Source organism: Plectropomus leopardus, chromosome 4 (assembly GCF_008729295.1).
Source record: "Plectropomus leopardus isolate mb chromosome 4, YSFRI_Pleo_2.0, whole genome shotgun sequence".
Lineage (NCBI taxonomy): Eukaryota > Metazoa > Chordata > Actinopteri > Perciformes > Serranidae > Plectropomus > Plectropomus leopardus.
In genome coordinates this window covers 17,747,275-17,772,455 of record NC_056466.1, presented here as the reverse complement: position 1 = coordinate 17,772,455, position 25,181 = coordinate 17,747,275, and the positions used below count along the sequence as shown (strand labels likewise).

Sequence of the window (25,181 nt, the reverse complement as noted above, 5' to 3'; positions counted from 1 at the left end):
AAACAAAGATGTTGTTGTGAATTATTCTTTTGTTTTTTCTTCTCATGATGCTTTTCCTGTTGTACATTGAAATGTTGACCCTTCAGACAATCCACTTCCTGTGAATGATGACAGTTAAAGCGATGGCACCGCCAACTCAGCGGGGCAGGAGTTGGACTGAGCAGATGTTGAGATGCTACAGAGTCTCTCCGATAGCTTCATGAGATCTTCTCAGCCGATTGGCCTTCACAACCATTCTCAACAACCCCTGTGTTTAGACGCAATTCATCCTTTGTGTGTGTGTGTGTGTGTGTGTGTGTGTGTGTGTGTGTGTGTGTGTGTGTGTGTGTGTGTGTGTGTGTGTGTGTGTGTGTGTTTTCTGCGTACGCATACTGTGCATGTTTGGTGTGGGTGGTGTGTGAGGGGTTAACATAAGGTGTAGCTGTGGGTTCAGGCACTTTTGTTTGGATCCAGTGTCAGACTTCAGTGTGCTGTTGGGAGTCCAGCGCCGGGATGGCCAGCCGCTCAAAGTGACCCTCATCGCCGCTCTCGTAGTCGCTTATCATCACCTCGGACTCCTCGCAGCACGCCGACATGTCCGAGCAGGAGGCTGTGGACGTGTACAGAGACATGGACATGTTGTCCAGAGCTGAGGAGTCAAAGTCCCGACTACAACCTAAAGGGTAGCCCCCTCTGTAGCCCCCGGTGCCCATGGTGGAAGCTGGAGTGGTGGTGCCTGAGGTGGAAGTCGCACCATGGCCCTCTGTGTCGCCCCCGTCGCTTGGGTAGGAGTGCTGTGGCAGGTACTGGTTAAGGCTGTAGAGCTGGGGCAGGGCCGGGCGCTGACGGACCCCAGCCGGGCTGCCGGGACCGGTCGCGGGCGGGTCAAAATCTCTGGGCCGCAGCGTGTCGCAGCTGTACTCCGGCAAAGGTGGAGGCGGCAGGTCGTCGTTTGCAGGGAAGTCTTCCGGCGGTGGGGGGAAGTCGCTCTCAATGTCAAAGCCGCCGGGATAGTAGTCGGTGTCGATGGCACTCGGGTCGCTGTACAGAGGGGCGGGCGACTCCACAACCTCATACTGTGGAAACTCCTGGATTCCAGGAAGTTGAACACTTGGCATCCAATCAGATGTGTCCCAGTGATATCCTGTTTGATGAGGAAAAGCCCAAAGACACTCATCAGTATTCTGCACCAGAGCGCACAGACAAATATTAACATTTAACAAATGACATCATGTTAATGTTAAAAACCCACACCATGCAACAGAAACACAACACGTCACACCAGCACAAGGAGTTGTTCATTAATAAAAACTTCACGCCACTTTGTGAGAACTTTTTAACACATTCACAGACTTTAAAGGGACAGTGAAATAAAAAAAAATCCATTTAATTATATGTTGAATTTTGGTTAGACATTGTAAAAACCTACAAACAATTAAAAACCTAGTTCTGGCTCCCTGTGTTACCTGCTCTATCCCAGCCGGCCACCAGTGTTGCCAGATCTTGGTATTTGGTTGAATGTAGGTTTTTACAATGGCTAACCAAAATTCAACGTCTAATGCCAACGTCAATTTGACGTAGAATAAAGTTTGGAGGACGAAACCCATTATTTAGAAAAAACATGATAATTTTAATGTCGACACTGTGTGAAATTCTTCCTTTGTTAAGACGTTTAAAATATTGTCACTGCATCTGGTGCCAGCTGGGATTATCTCATTATATGCAAAAAAAAGTGAAAATAAGCAAAATCTCTCTATTCTCTATTTTCTCTTTCTGTAATATTCTCTAGCTCACACTGTTCAACAAACGAAACTCTACTCGTCCTTATCTATAGGATTTGATTTAAATTCATCGAGTAATTAAATCTCGCCCGTGTATTTTGTTTACAAGGACAGAGTTCTCGTTCCCTCCACCACGTCACCAAATAAATCGTTTTTACAATATATCATGAAACTTTCAGGATAACTAAAACGCTTCCACATACTGTCAATTTTAGGGTTTCAACTGTTTATAACAGTTAACTGTAAAGGCTGTGACAAACTCTTAACACACACACACACACACACACACACACACATGCAAACACCTCCTGTCAGTTAAATTAAAAAATTAGTTACTTAGCAATACCCTTGATCATATAATACTCACATTAAAATGTCTTTATAGTTGTCACAGCATCACAGCCATGCATGAGAACGTTTTTAGGCTGATAAATAATCTAAGTGAGGCAGATGAGTCATCTTAAGAGGCAAATGATGCAGAAAGTGCTTAGCGTCACACCAGCTTGACCTGAACCTCTCCTCATTAAGATTTGGGGTTAGTGGTTACGAGTTAGAGGGGGGATCGGGGGAACACCAGTAATCATCAGGCAAACAGAAGATGTAAAAAGTCACCTCTTGGGTTCTTGAGATCATGAGCCAAAAAAGACTCTTTATATGAGGCAAGAAGGAGGAGAAAGAGAGAAAGAACAAGTTTAAAACCCGAGAAGAACGAACAATCGCCTGAGAATGAAATGAGGACAATGAAACAATGAAAGACACGATGATGATAAAAAAAAGTGGCAGGTTAATTAATGGACAACAGCTTCGCCATTTTCTTAAACAGACTTCTCGGGTGTGTAATCTAAAGTTGGCAAAGATCAATACTGGGACTTAAAGGCAACACTTCCGTGCCTGTTTGATTTATTTGCATATCTTTTTAATTAGCGGCTGAATCTGAAAAGGAAACATGTCGAGGTTGGATGAGGTTTGTCAGAGTAAGATAATGGCAGCTCTATAACCTGCACTTCACATCCCAACACCAAGGACAAAACTACTGGCAGATGGAAGCAATAAAAGAGTACCTTCTCCTTCCACCGTGTCAACAGCAGCGTTGACAAGGTGGATTACAGTCACTATGGAGGCTTGTGAGAGGCAGGAGAGGGGAGAGTGGGTGGAAGAGAGCGAGCATTAGTACAAATGCTTTTAGCATTTAGAAAAAAGAAAAAATAAACACATATGGAGTGCATGGTGGTGGGAGTGATGCCAACACAAGCTACACTTCCCATAAACATCGATGTTCCTGTTGCTGGACACTTTTTCTTTTTCCCTGTTCTATATCGACACTGAATGCCGGGGGGGGATTCATGGCTGGGCACAAGACAATGGTGGGAGGCGACACAGTGGGAGGGAGGGTCTGGCTTTGTTTGTGCAAGATAACACACAACATACTGAGATGCTACGGGGTGCCATTGACAGTACAGATGGAAGAATCAGTGAAATTCCCCGCAGATATGAACACATTTCCAACCCTAACACACAGAAAAGCCTGTGTGTGTTTAGAAAACAAACTGAGGAAAATGAGGAAACAGAGAGGACTCGTTTAGGAAATATTCTCTAATTCAATTTAGGAATCATTTGCATTTTTGAGGCAGGAAATGAAGGTTTTGATGACTTATGAGCAGCATAATCCCCACCATGATATCCCAGTGATGACAGGGTAATAAGTGAGATATGAGGTGAAATAACTGTAATGTATGCGTGTATACCCTTATAATATGTTCCTTGATGTTTGCTTTAAACATCCATTTGTAGCTAAACTTTGGGGAGAAAAAAATGAAAAGACAAACAAAACAAGAAGAAAAAGCATGCTGTAAATAAAAGAAAGAAAAAAGAAATGAAAGCATCTTTCAAAGTCAATGACCTTGTGAGTGATTTTTAAATGAACATAACTGCTTTCTGAGTAAGTCATCAAACTCCTTTTAAACGCAGATAAATTGAGAGGCGGCAGATTAGAAAAAACTATTTGGTTTTTTTTTTTTTTTTTGGATATATATATTTTTATATATATAATCCCGGGAGAATTCCACAGTACGAGTTGTTGTGATTGCTTCCGTCTGTACAGATAGTGATTGAGGACTTACAGACTGGACCCCCCTATTTAAAACCTTGTTCTGGATCTGTGGACTGATTTGATCCATATGGGAGCTGAAGCCCCGCAGCAAAAAGAAAGAGAAAAGAACATGTGACCCCAAAAACACCATTTGGGCCATCCATTCTGAGCATGCAAAGAAACAGAGTTAGCATAAAAAATCAAGACAATCAATCAAGACAAAGGTAGCTGTTGCAAAACCCTGCAGGCTGATCAAACAAAGGAAAAAGCAATAACTCAAAACAAGTGCAAAAACATCTCAGAAATGTATGTGTTGTAAAAATATGGCTTTTTTTCTCAAAATATGTTGTCTTGTTGGTTTTCCTTTTTATGGCCAAGAGCAGTAATTTAACATGCTGAATGGCTGCATACCGTTATCGTCGCAGGACTCTGACTGGAAGGAGCTGAGGGACTGGACCTCAGACATGCTGCCCCTGGTGTTGTAGGGGTGACAGGCGCTGTCCTCCACAGGCTTCTTGGTCAGGCACGGGTCCAAATCCACCACTTTAGCTAAAAGAGAAAGCACAGACTGATTTTAGTGAAAACTCACAGATATGGATAAGATCTAAAAATGTCCCATATGGGACTCAGTAGTATAGTTGAAACCCATTAGTGTGGGGACATGCAACAAAAACATTTTTGAATAGACAAAAACACAATATCAACTTTTGCGGGGGTTGTTGCTGCTTTTCCATTTCTTTGGGATTTTTGTACATTTAAACATGGTTTCTACTCATTTTCATGGATTGCTTTTCAAGAACCATGAGAAAAATTTCCATAACCAATCAAACGTATAACAAGAACTGAACTGTACATTATTTTACTCCAAATGTTAATTATAGGTGGCCCAAGGACACAGAGCAGTAGAGCTCGCAGAGTTGAGGAGCTGAAGTCGATGGTTTGGTTGATCAACTAACTGGTTAATTTAACTGAAAAAACTAATGAATGAAAAGAAAATGATCCGTACCTTTGAACTACCATACTTTCCTTCTAAAGCAGTTTAAACATAATCAAAGTGTGTGTCGGCACTCCGAGTGGCAATTTAAAGCTCTGAGCTGCCCATGTCAAAAGCTCAGTCTCAAAAATGTGGTGCAATTTCAAAATATGATTGGAGTATAAGTACGGAAATTTTGAGAATCATGACCTTACATGCTAAACCACACTGTCACTTCATCATTTTTCTTTCCCCAATTGCCTGGTGGTTTTCAAACACTTCAGTGGGGAGGAGGGACAAATTGTGGGAGGGAAAAATAAAGATGTACATGACGGTAAATAAAATGTCACACACTGACCTGAAGCAAAACTACACGATGTACGATCAGTGTGCAAATGTGCGTATGAATGATTAGATGACATGAGATCCTAATGAGCGGACTGGAACCTTTCATCGTAGCTTCTGCATCAGTGTATGAATGTGTGAATGTGACATATAATGTAAATCCCACTATATGCTGCAATATGGCAAACATCTCCCAAATCACATAATGGATTTTTTGTTTGATGAGCTGTGCTCCACTGTTATGCACGCGGCAAAAATCCCATAATTGGATAAAAACATGTAAAACCACCACAATTTTCTTTAAATTTAGTTTGGGATTAACAGTTCAGCAGCTAATGTAGCAAGTTTCCTGGCAAGAACTACATAATTTGATTCACAATTATAGAGGAAATGGAGGCAAAGTTAAACTAGTAATTAACTGAAGTGTACCAATTCAAGATTGCCTCTATTTTTCATGTAATTAGTACTAAATTACATTGTCCTTTCCAGGACACTTCAAGAAGATTATTAGGTAATTATGGGCCCATAAAACAGCGTTAGCCAGAATTATAACTAAACATCATCATGACAGGATTCCACTGAAAGTCAATAATACTTTTGTTAATGCCTTAAATGCAATGAATGTTATAATAGCAGTCATTTGGATCCATTCCTAGGCACTTTGAGTAAAGCAGTCGAGGACTTACCGTCATAATCATAGTCCCAGTTTGGCTTCTGGATGGAGTCGCTATCTGAGACGGAGTTGGAGGGAGGGGGAGGGGGCAGATTGGGTGCTACGCTGCACACGGCCACAGTCTTGCGGTGTCCGTGCACAGAGTCTGGGTTGAAGGTGCTGAACTCCGGATGCTCCGGGATAGCTGAGCCTTCGAATGAGTTCCTGTCCAGGTTGTTTCTTGAGTCGCTTGGAATGCTGGGAGTGTAGGAGATGGGTCTCACGGGAACCTGAGGAGGGATGTCGGAGTAGATGTTCTTGTTGAGTTTGGCGTCAAAGTACGGTCTCTGGAGGAAGGAGTGAGGCATGTTTGAACCTCCCAAATGTTTGTTGTCGTTGTCGGTCTTTGACTTCCTGCGACACGCCTTCTTGCGGATGATGATGAAGAGGAGGACCAGGATGAAGATGCTGGACACAAAGACCACGATTCCAATCACCTCCTCCAGGCCGATGTTCCAGGAGGTGGAGATGAATTCATTGCGGACCTCGGCGCGGAGTTCGCACATCTGTCCATTGAAACCCAGCGAGCAGTTACACTTGTAGGAGCCGTATGTGTTCTGGCACTGGCCTCCGTTGGCACAGGGGTTCTTGATGCACTCATCAACATCGCTCAGGCACCTGAGCAAAACAATGGAATTTAGTGAGGTGTGTTAGAAACCGCTGATGCAAGAGATGCCTAGCTGGAGATATTCAATCACTTAGAGAGTTAACTTAATGAATATGAACACAAAATTTACATACCTGTCTCCCTGGAAGCCTGCTTCACACTCACACACTGGACCATCCAGACTGTCGATACACTTCCCGCTGTTTTTACAGGGGTTGTCTCTGCAGTACGGACCCAACTGGCACCTGAATTCAAAACAACTTCACTTAAGAAATCTCAAAATCTTCATACATGAATCTTCATACATGAAGACTACATTTCTGAAACGTGTTTTTGCAAACGTACATTCTACGTTGCTGCAGGCTGTACTGCGGTTACGTTTAAGACATAATTTATGACTGCAGATCTACAAATTCCCCCAGGCATGAAAATGCAGGTTCAAAATTCAAACTACAACTTAACATTGAATGTTAGTATTAAGTATTTATTTCAGTATTAAAAGTGCAATGAGGGTTATAAAGTTTGTTCTACCAACATGGTGTTAATGATACATAGCAGTGAAAATTGGTCACTTTTACTTTTTAAAACTAGACTAAAGAGCAAAATGTTGTAATACCTTTGTCCTGAGTACTGCCCTCTGCACTGGCAGTAGAAGTCCTCTGCACGAGGTACACAGGTGCCCCCGTACAGGCAGGGGTTGGAGGCACACGGGCTTATGCCAATCTCACAGTGGGTGCCCATGAAAGAAGCAGGACACTTACAGAAGTAGCCTGTAGAATTCACAGAAAAAAGGCTCATGAAGACGATGACATTTTGAAACTGATGTAAATTCTCAAATCCAAATAAGTTTGGCATGAATCACCGGAAGGAGTCGTCTTTTAAAAGAGTTAAAGGTCATTCACGTATAAAAGTCAGGGGAAAACTAGAAATACTAGCTTGTGGTTGTATGCATCCACGAACTTGTCAAGACAAGATACGATCAACATCCATGTCTGTCCAAAGTCATACGCAGCTGCAAAGAAGCTACAAATTCTAAAACAAAGATGCTTCACACACATCTTCAGCACAGATCTATACAATCAGCACAGTGTCAAGGTGTACACCCAAGATTAGTGTCACCATTTCAGTATCTGACCAAATGTCTCCTGTTCTGTTCCCGAGTTGCAATGTTTAGTAATGGCCAGAAAAGTGCTTTTGAAAGAATTTATGATGTCACAGTGAATTTAACCTTTTATCATCGTTTATGAATTAGACATTTTTGTGAAATTTTGTCTTAATTAGTGGATGGATTTTCAAGTTATGGCTAAAAACATGTTTTTTGAGGTCACAGTGACCTTGACCTTTGACCACCAAAGTCTAACCACTTCACCGATGAGTCCAAGTGGACGTTTGTGCCAAACTTGAAGAAATCTCTTTGTGCTGAAGAGGATGGGATGTGCGTACATATGTACAGATGTAAGGACGGACAACCTGAAAACATAATGCTTCTAGCGCAAAGACATTAATATACAAAATTTACTGTTTTACTTGAATGCATTCACTTGTTAAAATTTGCATAATTTATATGAATTCCCCTAGCACAGTGATGTGCTTACCACACTCTCTGGAGTGTGATTTTTTTATTTTTTTTTAAATTGAGCTGATGTTATTGAAATTTAACACATCCTGCAGATGTTTTACAAAAAAGCCTTCCAGGGACGGTGAGGGACTATACCCTCTGAACCACTGGCAGCACTTTAATGTGAAACAGATGCTGAAGTGTTGAGTTGGCAATAACAGCAAACAGCACGAACTGCAAATAAACAAAGCAACGGGGACACGTAAGAAAACAGGGAAAGGTCGTGCAAAATGATGATAAAAGATGCCTGACTCTGAGAGGTTAATCTCTTAGGTTGAATGCAGCAGAAAGGAAGCCATGTTTGATTTGTGGTTAAGGCACAGACACATGATTAGGTACAATTAAAACTCCTATTAATCTCACTGTGATCTACCATACTGTACTAATACTCAGGTAGTAAAGCATGCAAAAATGGACCACTTGAAGTTTAACTTGAGCTACTCCAGTGAGAATATGAGTGAGTGCAATGAGCTGAGCAGCACAGTGATTTACCTCCATTAGGCAGCGAGGTGCAGCTCCCTCCGTTGGTGCAGGGGTTGCTGGAACAACTCTCAGCGGGTGCCAGTGCACAGCCCGGGGTCACGTCCACAATGTCTTCCAGCACGGCGTGGGCCCGGTGAGCTTTGGTGTTTAGAGGCAGCTCCTGGCCGTTCAGAGTGATGGCCTCCATGCAGCCACGGAGCCCATTGGTGACGGGCAGGCTGCGCCCGAGGCGTGCCGAGGCGAGCTGACGTACGTGGCCGCCGAAGTAAATGCTGTTGTCGAGGTTGAGGGTCCTCAGGGTACCCGGTGCTGTCCCGGAGGCAGCGTGCACCCGGTCCAGCACAAGCTTAGCGTAGTTACCATCCACCTCCAGGGTGAGAGTATGCCACTCGCCGTCGTTAACCTGCGCGCTGTGGACTGACACGAGGCCAGGGCCGCTGCCGCAGTCGAACTTGTACTGCAGACGGCCGTTCACAATCTACCAGAGGCAGAGAATACAGAATTAGAACATGATAAACATCAAGTATATAGCAGAGTTAAGGAGATTATTGTTTCCCTTTTTTAATTAAAACTCCTCAGGATTAAAACTTAGGTGGAGAAATCATAATCAAATCATCAAGTCAGGGTTATAAATCAAAGTCATAAATCCCTCCCTAAAACAAAATATAGTGTGCATCAATTTATTACCATGCTATGAAATCATTTTGAATCTTGATAGGAGGCAAACTAATGTCTACTTGCCATACAAGCTTCACAGGAAAACCTCTTTACACAACATTATAGCTTCTGTTCATGCCTCTAAACAAAACAAGCCATTCTCCAAACAGTTAGGAGATATTAAAAGCCTTGTGTCGCAGTCTGATAAACAATTACTGCCTCTCAGCCAGCCAGGTTTTAGCCTAAAGTCTGGCATGCAGACTGCTATACCAGACAGACTCTGAAAGGAATGTGTGGAAAACTGCTTTCTGTTCCCCTCCCAGCACTAAAATAGCTCTTGTGTGCAAAATCTTTTTCAACCCACCACCACATTCCCATAGTCCCTCATGTGAAAGGGGTATGAAAATGGCTTTTTGAACCCTTCAGCATAGTTGATTGGTACACATGGCTGGATGGTCTCATGGGAGGGTGGGTAAGTTATGTGTTTATTAAGCCCTTCTGATATTAAATGCTGGGTAGAAATACAGAGACAAGCTAGGAAATGCAGAGGGACTGTCAGTCTAGACTTAATTATGATAAGCGAAGGTTATCGTTTCAGTTTTTAAGATGCTGAAGGAATAAAGGCAAGGTTACATCTGAGTAATAAGGCTGGACAAATAGGTTCACACAAACACAAACACACACACACACACACACACACACACACACACACACACACACACCTCGAGGATGCTGTAGTCGGTTCCTTTAGCATACATGACAGTAGCATGGCTGGAGAAGGTTCTGAGCCTCAGAGACAGTTTCATCAGCTCCTTGTTCTCATTCTCCATCAGAAGGTATTTTACATAGCCGCTGCCGCTGAACGTCAGGGAGTGGCCATCTGACAGAAAGTCACAGACGTATTAATAACAGCAGTGGGAGGAAATTGATACAGAATAGAATTGCATAAGGACACCATGACTTGATTTTTTAGTCATATCAATATTGCAAATAACAGACTTGACTTGACATAATGAAAAAAGGCTTGCAACTTGACTTGAATTTAAACACTAATGACTTGTGACTTCACTTGGACTTGAGCCTTTTACTTGAAATTACTCAGTGCCTTCTCCCAAGCTCAAAATGTAAAAACTTATTTAGAAAGTGTGCAACAAATCAATTAATTTCTTGAATGTCCTGAATCAACTAATGTTAACAATGTTCATTCCCAGCAAGGCGACACTTAATTCCCAAGATGATCCACCTCATTTGGACTAATCTGACAGCATCCAAACAAGTCACAAGAGAGAACCATGAAGAATTAATGTTACATAAACATCAGAGTGCCAGTTGCAAATAAATATCAAAATATTTGTTGACTCAGGACCTGCCTATCTTGACTTGGGACCTGACTTTGGACTTACTTATGACTTGCAAGCCATTAACTTGGTCCCACCTCAAATACAAGTTAAACTTTTAGTGGCCTACAAGAATAATAACATCAACAGCTGTTTCAGTCTACTACATAAATTTAGCTGCAATAAAACTGACTGATGATTGAAGTGAGATGCTGAAATCTTCCTTATTAGATGAAACAGATGTTGAAGTTTTCTTTTCTGGAGGCATAATTTGCAGCTGAAAAAAGGTAATGAATCACAGTGTATGTTATTGCAATACTCAGCATATCGCAAAACGATTAAAATCATGATAATATTGCATTGTGGCTTCAGGATCATGATAACATGATAACTTTGCATTATTTTCATTATTACTACAAGCAGAAGATGCTGGATACAGATGAAGGACACTGAGGTATCTGAGAAGACAGATTAAGAGATGGTTTGTCTTACCGGAGCATTTGCCCTTTTTGCCCTCTGGACACACACAACTGTACACGGTATCTCTCGGATCTGCGACACACTCCATCCCCTCAGGACAGGGATTGTTCTCACACAGGTTGTTCAACACGGGACATCTGCCACCTGAATGACAACATGATTCCACTCAGCATGGGAGTTTCTAACATACAGTGAATGTGCATCTGTGTGTGTGTGTGAGTGTGTGGTGTAATCAGCGGACCTTCACACTGGCAGGTTGCAGTTCTCAGGTGTCGTGGGGTGACGAAACTGAGGCGAGCTGTGCTGTAAGTGGACATAGCAGTCTTGTCCAGGGATATGACCTCATCGCAGAAGCTTAATGGGCAGTCCAGACCCGCGCACAGCTTCTGCACCACCCGCACGATCCGAACCCCCGTCATCTCCTCGATCACGGCTGCGGAGGAATTCAGCTTACGGAAGACGACCTGAAGACAATTAAGACATGAACATCAGCTTTTCATGCCATCACGAACTGAATTGTTTTTGGGTTTTGGACTGCTGATAGGAGAAAATAAGCAGTTTGAAGACATCGCCTTGGGCTCTTGGAAATTGCATTTGACACCTTTCACATTCCTTTATAGACTGATTGATTGATGAATGTTGTAGCCATACAACAAAATAACAGTTTGGCACCATCTGCTACAAATAAACCTCTCAAGACATAAAATGTAATCATGGCTGTTCTTACCTCCTGAGATTGGTACGGGCTGCCAGATCTCTCCAGAGCCAGCAGAACATCCAGATCTCCCTGCTCTGAAGGCTGCAGGCTCACTAACTGGACTTCACTCCTCCTGACTCCAGCGATGTTCCTCAGTGCCCGCTGGAAGTTACGCCAGTAGTCCCCAATAAACTCCTCTGGAGCAATATTTGCAAAACGCACTGCTATAGAGTTGTCAAGAGCCTGACGAGTTGCTTGCCTAATGTGCACGGTGACGTCGGCCGCTGTGGTAAAGCGCCCATCAGTCACCGTCACATTGAGAGGGTAGTGGCCTACATCGAGTGGTCGCAGGGCGATAACTTTCCCATCAGAGGCGGAAACTGAAAACAAAGCACCGCTCTCCTCTGAGGAAGAGGAGGAAGAGGGGGCGAGGCTGTAGGTGAGAGTGTCGTAGATGTCTTGGTCGGTGGCGTGGATCTTGCCCAGGACACCTCCGGGGTATTCATCACCAGCTGTGGTCACGAAAATGTCCAGTGGAAGAATGGCAGGAGGGTAGACGCTCTCTTCTATTATGCGCACGCTGATGAAGGCGGTGGAAAAGAGCTGAGGTTTACCACTGTCTGACACCTGAACATGAGAGAGGGAAAGGAGACATGAGGAAATAATGTCCACTCTATCTGCAAGCTTTATTCTTCCAACAGCAGAGGGCAATCAAGCTCTTCCACTGATAGTTGATGGTGTCTACATACTGTAGATTCACTGGATATTAAAGCCAGCGAAACATCTACAGATCATGCATTTTAACATTCACACTCTCACACCAGTTCTGCAGGAAAAAACAACTATGACTCATCTCGTGTGTAACAAGACATCACACTTACACTTCATATCCAGCCTGCCCACTCATTTTTTTCCCTGTGTTCTTTCCTCTAAGGTGCGACATCAACACCCAGCAACACACGCCATCATGCCAAAGCAAATGTCTTTGATTTATGATTCTCCTGTGTGATGCAGAAGCTTTACTGTGTGCCTGTTTCAATTCTTATAGACAGTTGTTTGCTGTTGAAAGGATTAAAAGATGGAGGGATGAACATAGACTAGAACAGAGTAGGAGATAGCAATGAGTGAGCATGATGGAGAAAAGGTACAGAGAAGGAAGACAAATAGATCAGGCTGCTGTGGCATGACGGCTAAATCAATACACCCTCTCAACTGTGGTTTCTCCTCAGCGCTGTGACTCACCTGCGCTTGAAGTAGGTAGTGTTCTTTACTTTTCCTATTCAGCGCCCCCACGGACACTAGAGCTCCCTGCTGATTGATGTGGAAAGCGTCGCCCTCGTTCCCATCCACGATGGCAAAGGCGAAAGGTGGGCCGTTGTGGGAAGCGTCCCGATCGGTTACGGTGAGTTGAAGAACACTTGTGCCTTTTGGTCGATTCTCCTGTGAGATACGAGAGAGGCATGTTTAATATTCGTGATGAGAGGAGGTGGTTCTCCTGATGCTCTTCGGCTCTATAATGCTGGGCGATGTGAGAGAAAACTCAACGGCGACTGTCTGAAACTCTCTTTTAAAGCCAAACAAAAGTGGTCAGCCGAAACACACTGAGGTGCACACCTTTGTCTATCATGCGTCTCTAGCTGACTACTTGTGTTAAAATTTCATTACTGACTACGTCGCTTATATCAGAAGGTCAAAGGGCCTTGTGCACACTGTTTCTGTCCACACCTTTGCAAGACGCGTTAGCAGTTGTGCTGGTACAACTAAAGATATGGATGTCGGCAGCATTCAACATGTCTCCTTCCATTGGGCAAAATGATGAACGATCACGCAACTCTTTATCCACCTCGTGGTAAAATGTTCGAGCAACCACCATCGATGACTTAATCCTTGTCAGAGATGCATCAGGACGCATGAGTTTTAAGCTAGAGAAGATGTGATCAAATGCACCCCAGACCATTTCAACAAGTGGTTTGAGTGAAAGGATCACAATGCGTCTTTGTAGTCATTTACACCTGTATTACGCACCGTACACTTGTTATCAGATCTCTCACGACACATATAAATACCAGGTCTAAACAGGTTTGTCGACAACAATAACTGACAAGACATTTTATAGCTGAAAATGGAAAAACCAAAGCTTTCCTATTTATTTTAAAGGAATACTTCACCAAGAAATGATCATTTATATGTCAATTACTCACCCAGTATGATGTTTTTTTCTGCATGCCTCAATGATGAACAAAGAATCCAAAAATGGAAACACTTTTGATGAACCGGAGTAAAGCGGGGCCATGTTTAACAACAGAAAAACTACATGAAATCATCTGTTAACAAACTCTCACACAACTTTTGAAGTATAAACCAAGTCTCATTTATCCAGTCGTTTGCTCAGTGCTTCAAAAACACATGCAATTTTAGTAAAATATTATCATTTAAAACATTTCAACATGTAAGTAACCAGCATGGGCAAGCCTGTGCGTTTGATCTCTGCTTGTGTTTTTCACTGAGCAGAGTTCAGGCTCTTGCCCTGTGTGTTATTTGTCTGTGCCTTTATGCAGCCGTGTTTTGAATTATACAGTTTTAGCAAAAATGCATGTCTTTGTGAAGTACTGAGCATAAAATTCAAGTGAAGTTGGATAAATGAGACTTTGATTAAAATGCACAAGTTGTGTGAGAGATTGTTAATGGATGTCTTGATAAAGTTTTGCCATGCAGTGAGTAACTGATATACATACGGTCATTTTGTGGGTGAAATATTCCTTTAACTCAATAACACTGATCACCACCACAAGTATCCACTGGCTCACGATGTTAGGGCTCAGCTTCTGATGAATCGCAGTAAAAGGCCAGTCAGTTTCAAAATAAAGGCTTTGCCTTTAATGTCTCTGTGTCCCTGAATTGGCTTCAGATCTGTCCTTTCTGTTGATGCTTTTAGAATCATGACTCAAAACTCACTTTTACTCTCAAGTATGAAGTACAAAAACCTCTTGATATTCCTGGTGGTGTTTACAGCGTGTGCCCTATGTTTCTTTATTGCTCTGTTTTAGCGTGATTTTGTGCTTCACTTTGATCAAGGATCCACAGTAAGTAAAATAAAGCCAGTCAGGATTTTTTCAGAGGCAAAACAATGTTTCATCCTGAAGTGCTGGGGCTGTGCACAATGTGTGCGGAGCCTCCCCACAGTATCTTTTAAATTGCTTTTTTTCAGTTTTCTAAACAGACAGGAAAATTGGAAACGAAATCATCTTCCATCCGACCTTTGGAATCATTATTTTTTTTGATCTCCCAAACTGGAATACAGATGCATCTCCTTTCTTTCTTCTCATTCTCACACATTTTCTCTTTACTTCAGTCAACCATCTATTATCAGCTCAGCATCTTGCACATTCCCACTCTTCATCACTCCTGTCTTACAGCCTCTCTCTTCCATCTCTTATCTGAATTCTTATACTTAACATGCAGCCTCTGTCTTTTAATTCCCTCGCCCCCCTTCTCCCTCCGCTGTCCTTACCTCTGTTCTTGCTCCAACCTCCTACTTGCTTCTTGACATTCTAGTCGCACAGTCTCCCATTATTCCTGCCTGTTAATCCCTCTCTCTGTGTCCACTGCTACCCCCCCCCCCCCCCTTTCTCCCTTTCCATCCTCCTCAATCTCATCCTCTCCGCCTCTAATCAGCCATCTACACTGACCCATTTCCCCCTCTCACCTGGATGATAAGGCTGTAGTTGGCCTGGGAGAAAAGTGGTGGGTTGTCATTGACGTCTGAGATGTCTATGTTGATCATGGCACTGCTGGAAAGAGGAGGCACCCCACTGTCTGAGGCGACCACCGTCAGGGTGTACCCTGAAGTCTGAGGAAGAGAAGGAGAGAATTACCATACAAAGGCAAAGCTGCTTTTGTAAGCAATAATACAGCGGAGATCAGTAAACAAGCTTCCCTATTAGGCCTGACATGACTCTGATTGGATTCTGCATTGAGAGCAATTAGTTCCTCAGTGGATTAAAGTCTATGTGTACAGTCAGCACTGTATCTGCTGTTTCTCTTACTCTCTCTCTGTCCAGCTGGCGAGCAACTTTAAGCTCTCCTCTGAGCGGATCGATGGTGAAGGGGCTGCCTTGGTTGCCGTCCACAATGGAGTACCGCACGTGATCGAAAGAGGGACCGTCAAGATCCTCTGCCATCACCTGTGGATCAATTAAAAAAACAAACAAACAAACAAACAAAAACTATCAATCAACATTCCTTCCGAATAGATACCTCTTTCGATACCATGGCAAAAAGATTCATTTTTTTTTAAACAACCTCTACACAGCGCTGGTACAGAAAAGTCTAACAACACACTTCCAGCCTTGACAAAATACTCTCACAGCCACAGACTGAAGACTGACTGATTTTCTTCCCCGTTGTTTCATCTGTGCAGCCTTGAGTTGAAAATCCAAGTGTAGATCCATTTTTAATTTTTGAATATCTTTGGTACTTTTGATACTATGGGATGTATAATTAACGGAGATTGAATTGTCTTAAACATAAGGTATCAAAAAAGTATCAGTGTCAATGCTTTTGACAACCTAAATGTCAACACGTGTTAAAGGCCATTAAACAAATCGTCTCAGTCAGCCTCTTTAATCACAATGGCATATCCAAAATCTCAGATAATATCTCCTCTCATATCACAATATCAATATAATATCAATACATTGCCCAAACTTAACTAATTGATTTATTGATAAGTGATCTCCTGATTAATCAACAATGAAAACATTTGTTAAACGCAGCCCTACGATCATATAGATACATACAGCCTATTTTTCTCCTGTGCACCTCCCTCCAAAACACACACAGTCCTAAAACCCACCAACCGTCACATATTGAAAGGGATCCCCTGGGAAATCAGCAGACAGTGAAGATTTACAAGTCGGAGACAATGGCAGGTATTAAAATCTAATTTTCTGATGGGTAATTTATATTCTGGTGCATTAGACACATGGATAAATGGCCATAAGCAGAGGTCTTTTATGAGGGGAGGGAGGAGAGGTGGGCAGCGGGGAGAGACAAAAATAGATGGAGTGAAAATTTAACATGCAAAAAGGTAGAGAAAGCCTTATCTTGGAAAGGGGCTTAATGAGTCAAATGCCTTTCAATTAAACTGTTTGAGCATGTGTGTCAGATAATGCATGAGAACAGGGGTGCAGTGAGCATGAAGAGCACTGGTGCTAATTTAGCTGTGCCACCAGATGGTGATTTGCCACAGGTGCAGATATGTGATAGTGTATGCAGTGAGTAATGGGCAGAGAGGCGAGAGGCTTAGAGGGGAGTAAATGAAGGAAGGTGAATGAACAGATTTGACTGGAGGAAAGTTAAGAAGGATGAAAAATGTCTTTCACCCTGCATGAAGTTAAATTCTAACTATGGGTTATTTCTCCACAACAGATATATTCTTACCGCCAACACTGTCTTTCCCAGCTCAGTGTCCTCGCTGACGACCGTGGTATAGATGTCCTGGCTGAAGACAGGTCTATTGTCATTGACATCAGTCAGGTTAATGTTGACAGTGGCTATGTCACTGAGCGGAGGTGAGCCACCATCTGTAGCCTCAATGGTGATGTAGTATTCATGGGAGATCTCGTAGTCCAACGGCTCAATCACAAAGATGTCACCTGGGGAAAAAGAGACAGCACAAGGTCAGAGAGGGAGGCAGAGCTGGTGTCACGTTAGAACACACGCTTCAATATCGCTACGATATCTCAACGTACTACTATGACACCACAACACACCAAAGAACAAAACCTGATGACGAACACTGGGCTTTTTAATTTTGATGCATTATATTTGGCGCATTTTTTGCAGAGGGGTAGTAGTGACTCTTTCCTTATTTTGCTCCCGTCATAAATTTTGTCAACTGGTCTGCAACTCTACATGCAAACATTTTCAGCTGAAATGAACCGCAAACCAGAAGTCAAATCATCACCCGACACTGACTCTCATTTGAAATTCAAAAGCTATCCCTTACTCCGCTGCTCTAACTTGCAGAACTGCCGACAGCCAGACCATAGGAAAGTGTGTTTCTTTTTCATTTGGTATCATGTTGCAACAATGATGCCAGCCAATCACAGTTCAACATGAAATTCAAGTGAAATGCGGTGATACTCGTGGTAGGGTGTTGGCCCTTTTTCATTTGTCCCCATGGCAATTCAGCATGATGCCATGATAATGTTAAGACAGGAATGCAGACTGTGTAGACTCAACAACAGTTAGCTAGCATGTGCGATAAAGCTATTGATGTTTAAACTCCCTGTGTCCTCTGGACTTTTTTAGGGAAAAAAAGTTCTGTATTGTGTGTATCCTTAAAGCCTAAAAACCTGATAAGCATATTTCCTTCCTCGCAAAATACTTACAAAAAGCAGATTTTCTGAATTTATTAGTTAGGGATGCATAATTATATCCGCATGTCATTGGTATTGACTGATAGAGGGTTGAAAAAAAAAAATTGACGGGGCGCCTGGTGGCTCAGTGGATAGAGTGGCGCCCCATGTGCAGAGGCTGTGTCCTCGCCACAGCAGCCGCTGGTTCGAGTCTGGCCTCACTCCTTTGCTGCATGTCTCCCCCTCCCTCCCTTCCCCCTTCACACTCACATTGTCCTATCAATTAAAGGCAATAAAAGCCCCAAAAAATAATCTAAAAAAAACCCCAAATATTGACATTGGCCTAAAATAAACATTTTTGCCAATATGACCATTTATATAATATATAAACCATTTAGATGAAGCTGTAATTATGCAACTTTGATAAGTTGAAATGGTCAGTTTTGACTTGGTTGTGGCTATTGTCAGGATTGTCTCAAGGAGAGCGTCACTCAAGTGTGTGAAAGTAGGATGGATTTTATAGTTTTGTTTGAAAATGTCACATAAATGTAAATCTGGCACATTTTACATGTCACCTAACATAAAGTTTTTTTTTATATTCTATCCATGGAATGTGTGCATTTTAAAAAGCATTGTTTTGTTTTCTTTGTCTGAGTCTGCCAGCGGGCCATTAAAATAAAAGTAATCATAATAATATATTATATATTATAATATTCCTCTACATGAGAGACTTGATGTTCTCTGCAATACTGTGAAAAAATGTGCATAAATCACCAGTGGCATTTTACAAAAATGAGTTGGAATATATCGCCATATTGTATATTGGTAAAAATCCAACATAGTACATCCCTTAATTTAGTTGTGCATCATTTACATCTATGTTTGCTTTAGCAGTCATCTACTTCATAGCCTTTGTTGGCACATTGCTTTGCTTCTTTTGCCATCGACACCAAATCACCAAATCAGTATCGGTGAAATACTGACGTGCTTCCTTGTGTGCATACTTAATATGAACCAAACAGGAACCCATGCATAAAACATTGCTCCACTGCACTACTAGTGGTCAAAATCTGCACAGGTTACCTTTAACCCCTGTGGTAACAGGAAATACTGTATATGCATAATTTAAATTGGTTTCAATTTTTTTCCTTCTTTGTTAAATTCAGTATCAAATATAATTGGATTGGAAATAACACTAAATTCTTTGTTACACCACCAATAGTGAGAAAGCTAAGAGCACAGTAAAATCTAAGCTAAAACTATAAAAAAAGAAAAGTCATCTATTTAATGTGACTACATACCAGTGCGTGGGTCCACACTGAACATGCCATGTTCATTCCCACTGATGATGCTGTAAGAGATCTCTGTGTTAGCCTCCGTGTCCCGGCTGGCTGCTTGCACCCTGAGCACCTGTGTGCCCGTCGCCACATCCTCAGACACGGTTGCTGTGTATTCACGGTGCTCAAACACTGGTGGATTGTCGTTGATGTCCAGGACGGAGATCACCACCTGGCACAGCGAAGACAGACGTGGGGCGCCCTGGTCACTGGCGCGGGCCCTCAGCTCATATGTTGACTGCACCTCCCGGTCTAGGGGGCGCTCCAGGCTTATCACACCAGTGTGCTCGTCAATTGAGAAAAATCCATCAACAGAATCGGCCAGTGAGTAGATGATGTCGCTGTTGAGACCTGGTAAGACAGAAAAAGGACACTTCAGGGTTTTTTGCAAGTGAATCTTATATTTAAAATTTAAACAATCACTCCTGTTCATTGGGATGTGATATCTCTCAGTCTACAAGCTGGCAGGTTGTCCGTCTGCTCATTCAGCGATTTAACTGCTGGGCAAAATGCTGTCCTCACCAATAAGACTAAAAATACAGGACCTAACAAGCATATTGATTCTTATATTGATGTATTGATTCTTGAATGATTAAAATTGTCCCCCTCTGTCTTCATACTGAACCATCCATCTTTCACGCAGCCTCTGATAAACAGAGGCTGTAAACGCCTAATCCATGCCATCCTCATAACTCACGTCCTCCCACCAGCAAGACGCTCCCAGCAACAAGACAGAGACGGATCACAATAATAATCATAATGCCTTTCTGCAGGTGGCCCCCATTTGAAATACGCTATTATATCCCCATTTATCAGGTAAGTGCCCCCGTCCTCTGTGGATCTCATTATCGTGCAGGAGAGACTACCACAGGGAGCCCTGCTTATATGGTTTCCCATCACTTTTATCAGGTCTTATCATCCTTGAGACAATTGCTTAATGGTGGGTAAGTGAATTGTGCTGAATCTTGATTGGCTGTATTGCCTCATATGGGTATGTTTATGACTGTATGCTCATCTTGGTCCCATGGCTGAGATGTTTAAGTAAAGCCTAAATTATTAGTTGATTGATAAAAAAAGGAACTTTTTTGTCATATATTATAGTAAACTTAATATCTTTGAGTTTTGCACTTATTGATGAAAAAAAAGACAAGAAATTTTAATACAATACTTTGGGAGGTCAAAAATTATATTCAAAAATTTTATTGACAAACAATTAACCAAATAATCTTAGTTAATCTTAGTAGGGCTGCCCCCTGAAAGTCGAAGATTCGAAACATCAGCTGGACAGTACCACAATCGCAACATATCATGATGCATGTTTCGTTTTACCATCCCGCCATTACATCAAACTGTTTGTTTTTTCCGTGCCACACAGAAGGTGTTTTCCAACCGCCCTCTACCGTGCCTGATTCCATGTGAACGCAACTTGAAACATAAGCAACAGGGATGCCTGACAGTCTGTGTGAAAAACAGCAAGTCGAATATTTGTATTGAACAGTCACATCTAACAGGTTTGACAAAATTCTGAGTTGGGCACAGTCCTAGTTCGTAGCTGCAGCCCAAATTTAAGACTGCACTTTCATCAGTGTAGTTAAGATCAGGACAGCACTCCAATTTGAATTTTTAATTTTGCCATATGGTCATTGTTTCTTGCATTGAGGATCCAGTGCCAAGTCTAAAACAGTTTAATCATGACTTTGCGTGGTTAACTTTCATTAAAGTTAAATCTATGTAATATTGCGGAGAGCAAATGTGCTAAATGCACACTGATCTTTAGAGGACAGATTTTGGCAGCTGGCAATTTAAGACTCCCTTCTCTACAGTATTGCGGGCAAGATGGTCAAGAACATGTATGGATCTGGTGCAGCACCATGGTGGAAAAAGCAGAAATTACTAAATTCTTCCACAATGGAACAAGATAAGAAATTGAATGAAGAAAATAACAACAGCAGGGAAGTGCAGAGAGCAAGAAAAGACACTCGGAACGAGGCTGAGTGATAAAGGATAAAGCAGAATCAGAGTAGGAATGTGTGCTCGCATAACTTTAGTTTATCACAGATCAAGGCCATCAGTCTGGATCTGTTTGTCTGTCTGGTTCATAACCATTCTGCACTGATAAGTACTGCCTTTCGGAGATTGTAACAGCAGGCTGAACTGAGCAGCAGCAATGTGGGTAAGTATCAAACATCTTCCAGCCAAATGGGCAGACGGATCATGGAGGCAGTAGCACACAGCAGCCGCTGCCAAGAATGAGTCCTCGCAGAGATATGCAGAGTCAAATATCGATGGTGGATAAAGCAACTCTTTTCTCTTTGGATGAGGGTTACATTTGGCTTCACATTTTGATAGTTGTCTGCAAAGACAGTTGACTGAAGCCTGAGTGAACTGGGTCAAAGCTACAATGCCTATTCTTCTCGTACACGTTGCTTGGGACTTGCCAGTTGTGCTTCAAGCTTGCGCCTAAATCAAAAAACATTAGTCAAACACATAAAAAAAGAACTCCTGATGTGTGCGATACCCACACTAGTGGGTGAAATACTAATCAAATCCTCCTCTGCTTTCACTCAGTGTAACTCCAAATAATTATTGCCCCTGGCTAAACTGCAGGAAGCACCTTTTTTTCTCCACCCCTCCTTCAAGTACCCTTATCCTTGATATTCAAAATGTGAAGCATATTTTGTGCAAAGCCTCGGGGAAGAAATGTCTTAATACCAGTGATTTCCTTTCACTATTTAAGGTTTCTCTCTGAGGGACCCAATTCTAGCATCCCTTTCATTCTGTCAAGCTGTCAGTCCACCCAAAACGAGGGACTGGAAAAGGGAAATAGAAAGAGAAGGCATCGACTCTCTGACAGGGAACAGGCCTGAATGGTTCCTGCTCTACTAAACTAAAGGTGTAATCGGGAGCGGCAGGTCCAATAGTTTCCTGGATTAAGTCTCCAAGAGCTTAAATGACTGTTTAAGCACATGGTTTAAGTTCTCTGTCTTATCCACAAGTTAGCTTCTAAAAGGTTGGCAATGCTTGCTTAAAGGTGAAGACGTCAGAGATAAATATGTGGTGCTGTGGCTTTGCACCAGGCAAATGGAAAATTGCAATTAGCCCTTTTGAGAATTCAGCTTGAAGAGAGAGGAATTTCATTAGAGTGTAATGGAGCTTTTAATTTGAGGGGTTGATCATTCATGAAATTCCACATTTGTTATCCTTCCCTCTTGCCATTTAGTGTAATGCAGTTGCATAAAGGAAAGATAATGACCTGAGGATCGTGAGTCAGCATTTAGCCAATATGTATATGCATTCTTTATACCATGATGCTCAAAATAGTTTTGAATCACACATGCTTTTCTATTGTGACCTTGACTAATGCCTTTGTTTGTGAGCTTATTGCCTCACAACTGACTTTCTACTGCCACAGCAAAAGCTCTAAAAGTTAACCTAAAACATAGTTTCAACATTTCATTATTTATTAACTGCACTGCAGCAATAATGTTAAGGCACCTCGTACTGAAAGACATTCAATTGCATTTTTCCTGCCTGAAGACTTCCTTTCACAAAGATATACCATGCAGGATTTTCTTGAAAAAACAACGATACATACAGAAGTGTAATCCCTCTCAATCATCACTTATGACCCACTATAGGTGCAAAGTGTTTTTTGTTTTTTTTGTGTATGTCCTTTGCCTGTATTTTCTGATTTTCTCTTATTTTCTGGGTTTGGGACAGTTATGTGTGTGTTTTGCCACAGTCCTCTGGTGAAGTCAGGGCTTTATAAAATGGTATCTAGGAGCCAGACTGTAAGCAGCAGGCATCCAAAAGACAAAGCACTGAAAAAAACACATACATAATGAGGTGAAATGCCAAATGAGAGTCAATCAAGGGTTGGCTTTTCCTTCACTTTCACTGGCGAGCATTTTTACAAACAGTAACAATCCCTGTGTTATGGTATACCTTTAAAAGCTCACATTTCTAGCTGTGCTGCATGATTGTCTGTGTTCCATCTGACTTCTAGGGCTCAGGATTTAACCCTAACATACCTGTTGTATGTACTATCAGCAAGACACATGTGTCTTGATATACACGCTCTACAACCTTACATAATTTCACTAACAGCAACAATATGCAATAAGTGGTTTGAAGCCATGCAGGAGATTTCCCTTTTAAACAAAATCTTCAACATTTAATTTTCAAGTGCCCGAATAAAGCATTTGACAGGTGATAAAATTAAGAAAAATTCAAATCCTTCATTTAATTGACTGTCCCTAAACCTCTCCCCCGAGCTGCGAATGTCAAAACATGGCTTAGATACTATAATACTAGGAATGGCATGCATGTCAAACTCACCAGTATCAACATCGTTTGCCAGCAGTTTGGCCACATATGTGCCTATCTCTGTATTCTCGAAAACCGTAAAGGTGTAGGGATCGGATGAGAACAGTGGGGGGTTGTCATTGATGTCTTCAACAGTGATGTGAATGTCAGCCTCGCAGTATCGCCCTCCTCCGTCCACCGCACGCACTCTGAACTGGTGCTCATCCTGCTCCTCTCGGTCCAGGGGCTGCAACGTCTTCAATTCCCCTGAAAGTGAGACAGAAGAATTTAGAGAAAAAAATACACAGACATAAAGACAGTCACTCTTTGGGAATAGAGGGATGTCATCTGCTATTTAAATAGAATCAAAAACATTTAACGTACAAACAGAACTATAAATCCATGTAAGCAACCTAGAGATTGTGTTCATATGTAAGAGTACAAACCATGAATGTTCTCAAAAACTGTGACCTCGCTGTCAGCTGTCTACTAACCAAGCAAAAAACATCCAAACAACTGATGGCTTTCAAGAGAGAGAAGAGGGGAATAAATAAGTAATTGAGGCACTAGAGGAGGGAGAAAATGGCAAAGAGAGTGGGGGGGATGAAGGAAACCATCAGAGCTGGCAGCTCAGAGCATCTTGGAAGTGTCCTGGGATGCGAGGCAGCCAACATTACCACAACCTCTCTGGAAAACTCCGGAGCCTCTTGGCGGTCCTCATCTGCAATAATCCTACTTGTCTGCACTGAAGAAAAAAATAACATCCCCTCTCCATAACAGTAGCACTGCTGCTGGAAACTCAATATTGAAGGTTGCCAAAAGACAGCTGGATGGTATTGTTTTGCCTCGGTTTCCGTCTCTCAGCATATTAAAGCTGAATTTCATGATTATTTGGGATTCTATGCAGCAGCAGACGTGTTATATGGCTGTTTAAATCTACTGGCTTACTTTGTTTTGTCTGTTCATGCTTTAACTTTGCATTTATTTTAAAAACAGGTTGGTGGTGATTAACTGGCATTGTTTTCCTTTCTTTTCCCCTCACTGCTTTCTTTTTTTTTTTTTTATCCTCACAGCCAGATGGAATCTCTGATTTAAAGGGTCTCCCAGAAGAAATTATTTGCAGGCAAGAAGTATGGCAGTCATAAATTCAATTTAAGTGTGCAACTCTGTATTTTAGTGCCACTGTGGGTCTTTCTGTTGCCCCGTGGGGAAATGCTCTCGGCTCTTTAAAAATGAATAAGTAAATAACAACTGGGCAGAAGAAAACACGCTTGCCTCCTCGGCTGCTGATAATGATTCACACATACAGAAACACACACACACACACAAAAAACATTTTGTAGAGGAATCACAATTCTCAAATCTTAAGAGTGTAGCATGTAAGACTGCTGTCAAGCTGAGCTGCCTTTTTGATTTTGT

At 42.1% G+C, this 25,181-nt stretch overlaps 1 protein-coding gene across 4 annotated transcripts in view; it reads right to left on the bottom strand.

Annotated features, from left to right (window-relative positions):
• Positions 1-354: 354 nt before the first annotated feature.
• fat1a (FAT atypical cadherin 1a) overlaps positions 355-25,181 on the bottom strand; it is an 83,456-nt gene continuing 58,629 nt past the window's right edge. For 2 of the 4 annotated variants that reach the window (XM_042484523.1, XM_042484525.1), the window contains 17 exons: positions 23,796-24,029; positions 19,422-19,808; positions 17,201-17,415; positions 15,805-15,942; positions 15,465-15,608; positions 13,001-13,198; positions 11,789-12,385; positions 11,303-11,525; positions 11,074-11,205; positions 9,967-10,124; positions 8,597-9,065; positions 7,103-7,256; positions 6,621-6,731; positions 5,854-6,497; positions 4,261-4,398; positions 2,373-2,408; positions 355-1,123 (listed from right to left, as the gene is read on the bottom strand). In XM_042484523.1, the coding sequence (XP_042340457.1) occupies positions 456-1,123; positions 2,373-2,408; positions 4,261-4,398; positions 5,854-6,497; positions 6,621-6,731; positions 7,103-7,256; positions 8,597-9,065; positions 9,967-10,124; positions 11,074-11,205; positions 11,303-11,525; positions 11,789-12,385; positions 13,001-13,198; positions 15,465-15,608; positions 15,805-15,942; positions 17,201-17,415; positions 19,422-19,808; positions 23,796-24,029 (4,646 nt within the window). In that variant the 3' untranslated portion in view covers positions 355-455. The remainder of the gene's footprint in view (positions 1,124-2,372; positions 2,409-4,260; positions 4,399-5,853; positions 6,498-6,620; positions 6,732-7,102; positions 7,257-8,596; positions 9,066-9,966; positions 10,125-11,073; positions 11,206-11,302; positions 11,526-11,788; positions 12,386-13,000; positions 13,199-15,464; positions 15,609-15,804; positions 15,943-17,200; positions 17,416-19,421; positions 19,809-23,795; positions 24,030-25,181) is intronic. The other 2 variants (XM_042484524.1, XM_042484526.1) reach the window with 1 other exon arrangement.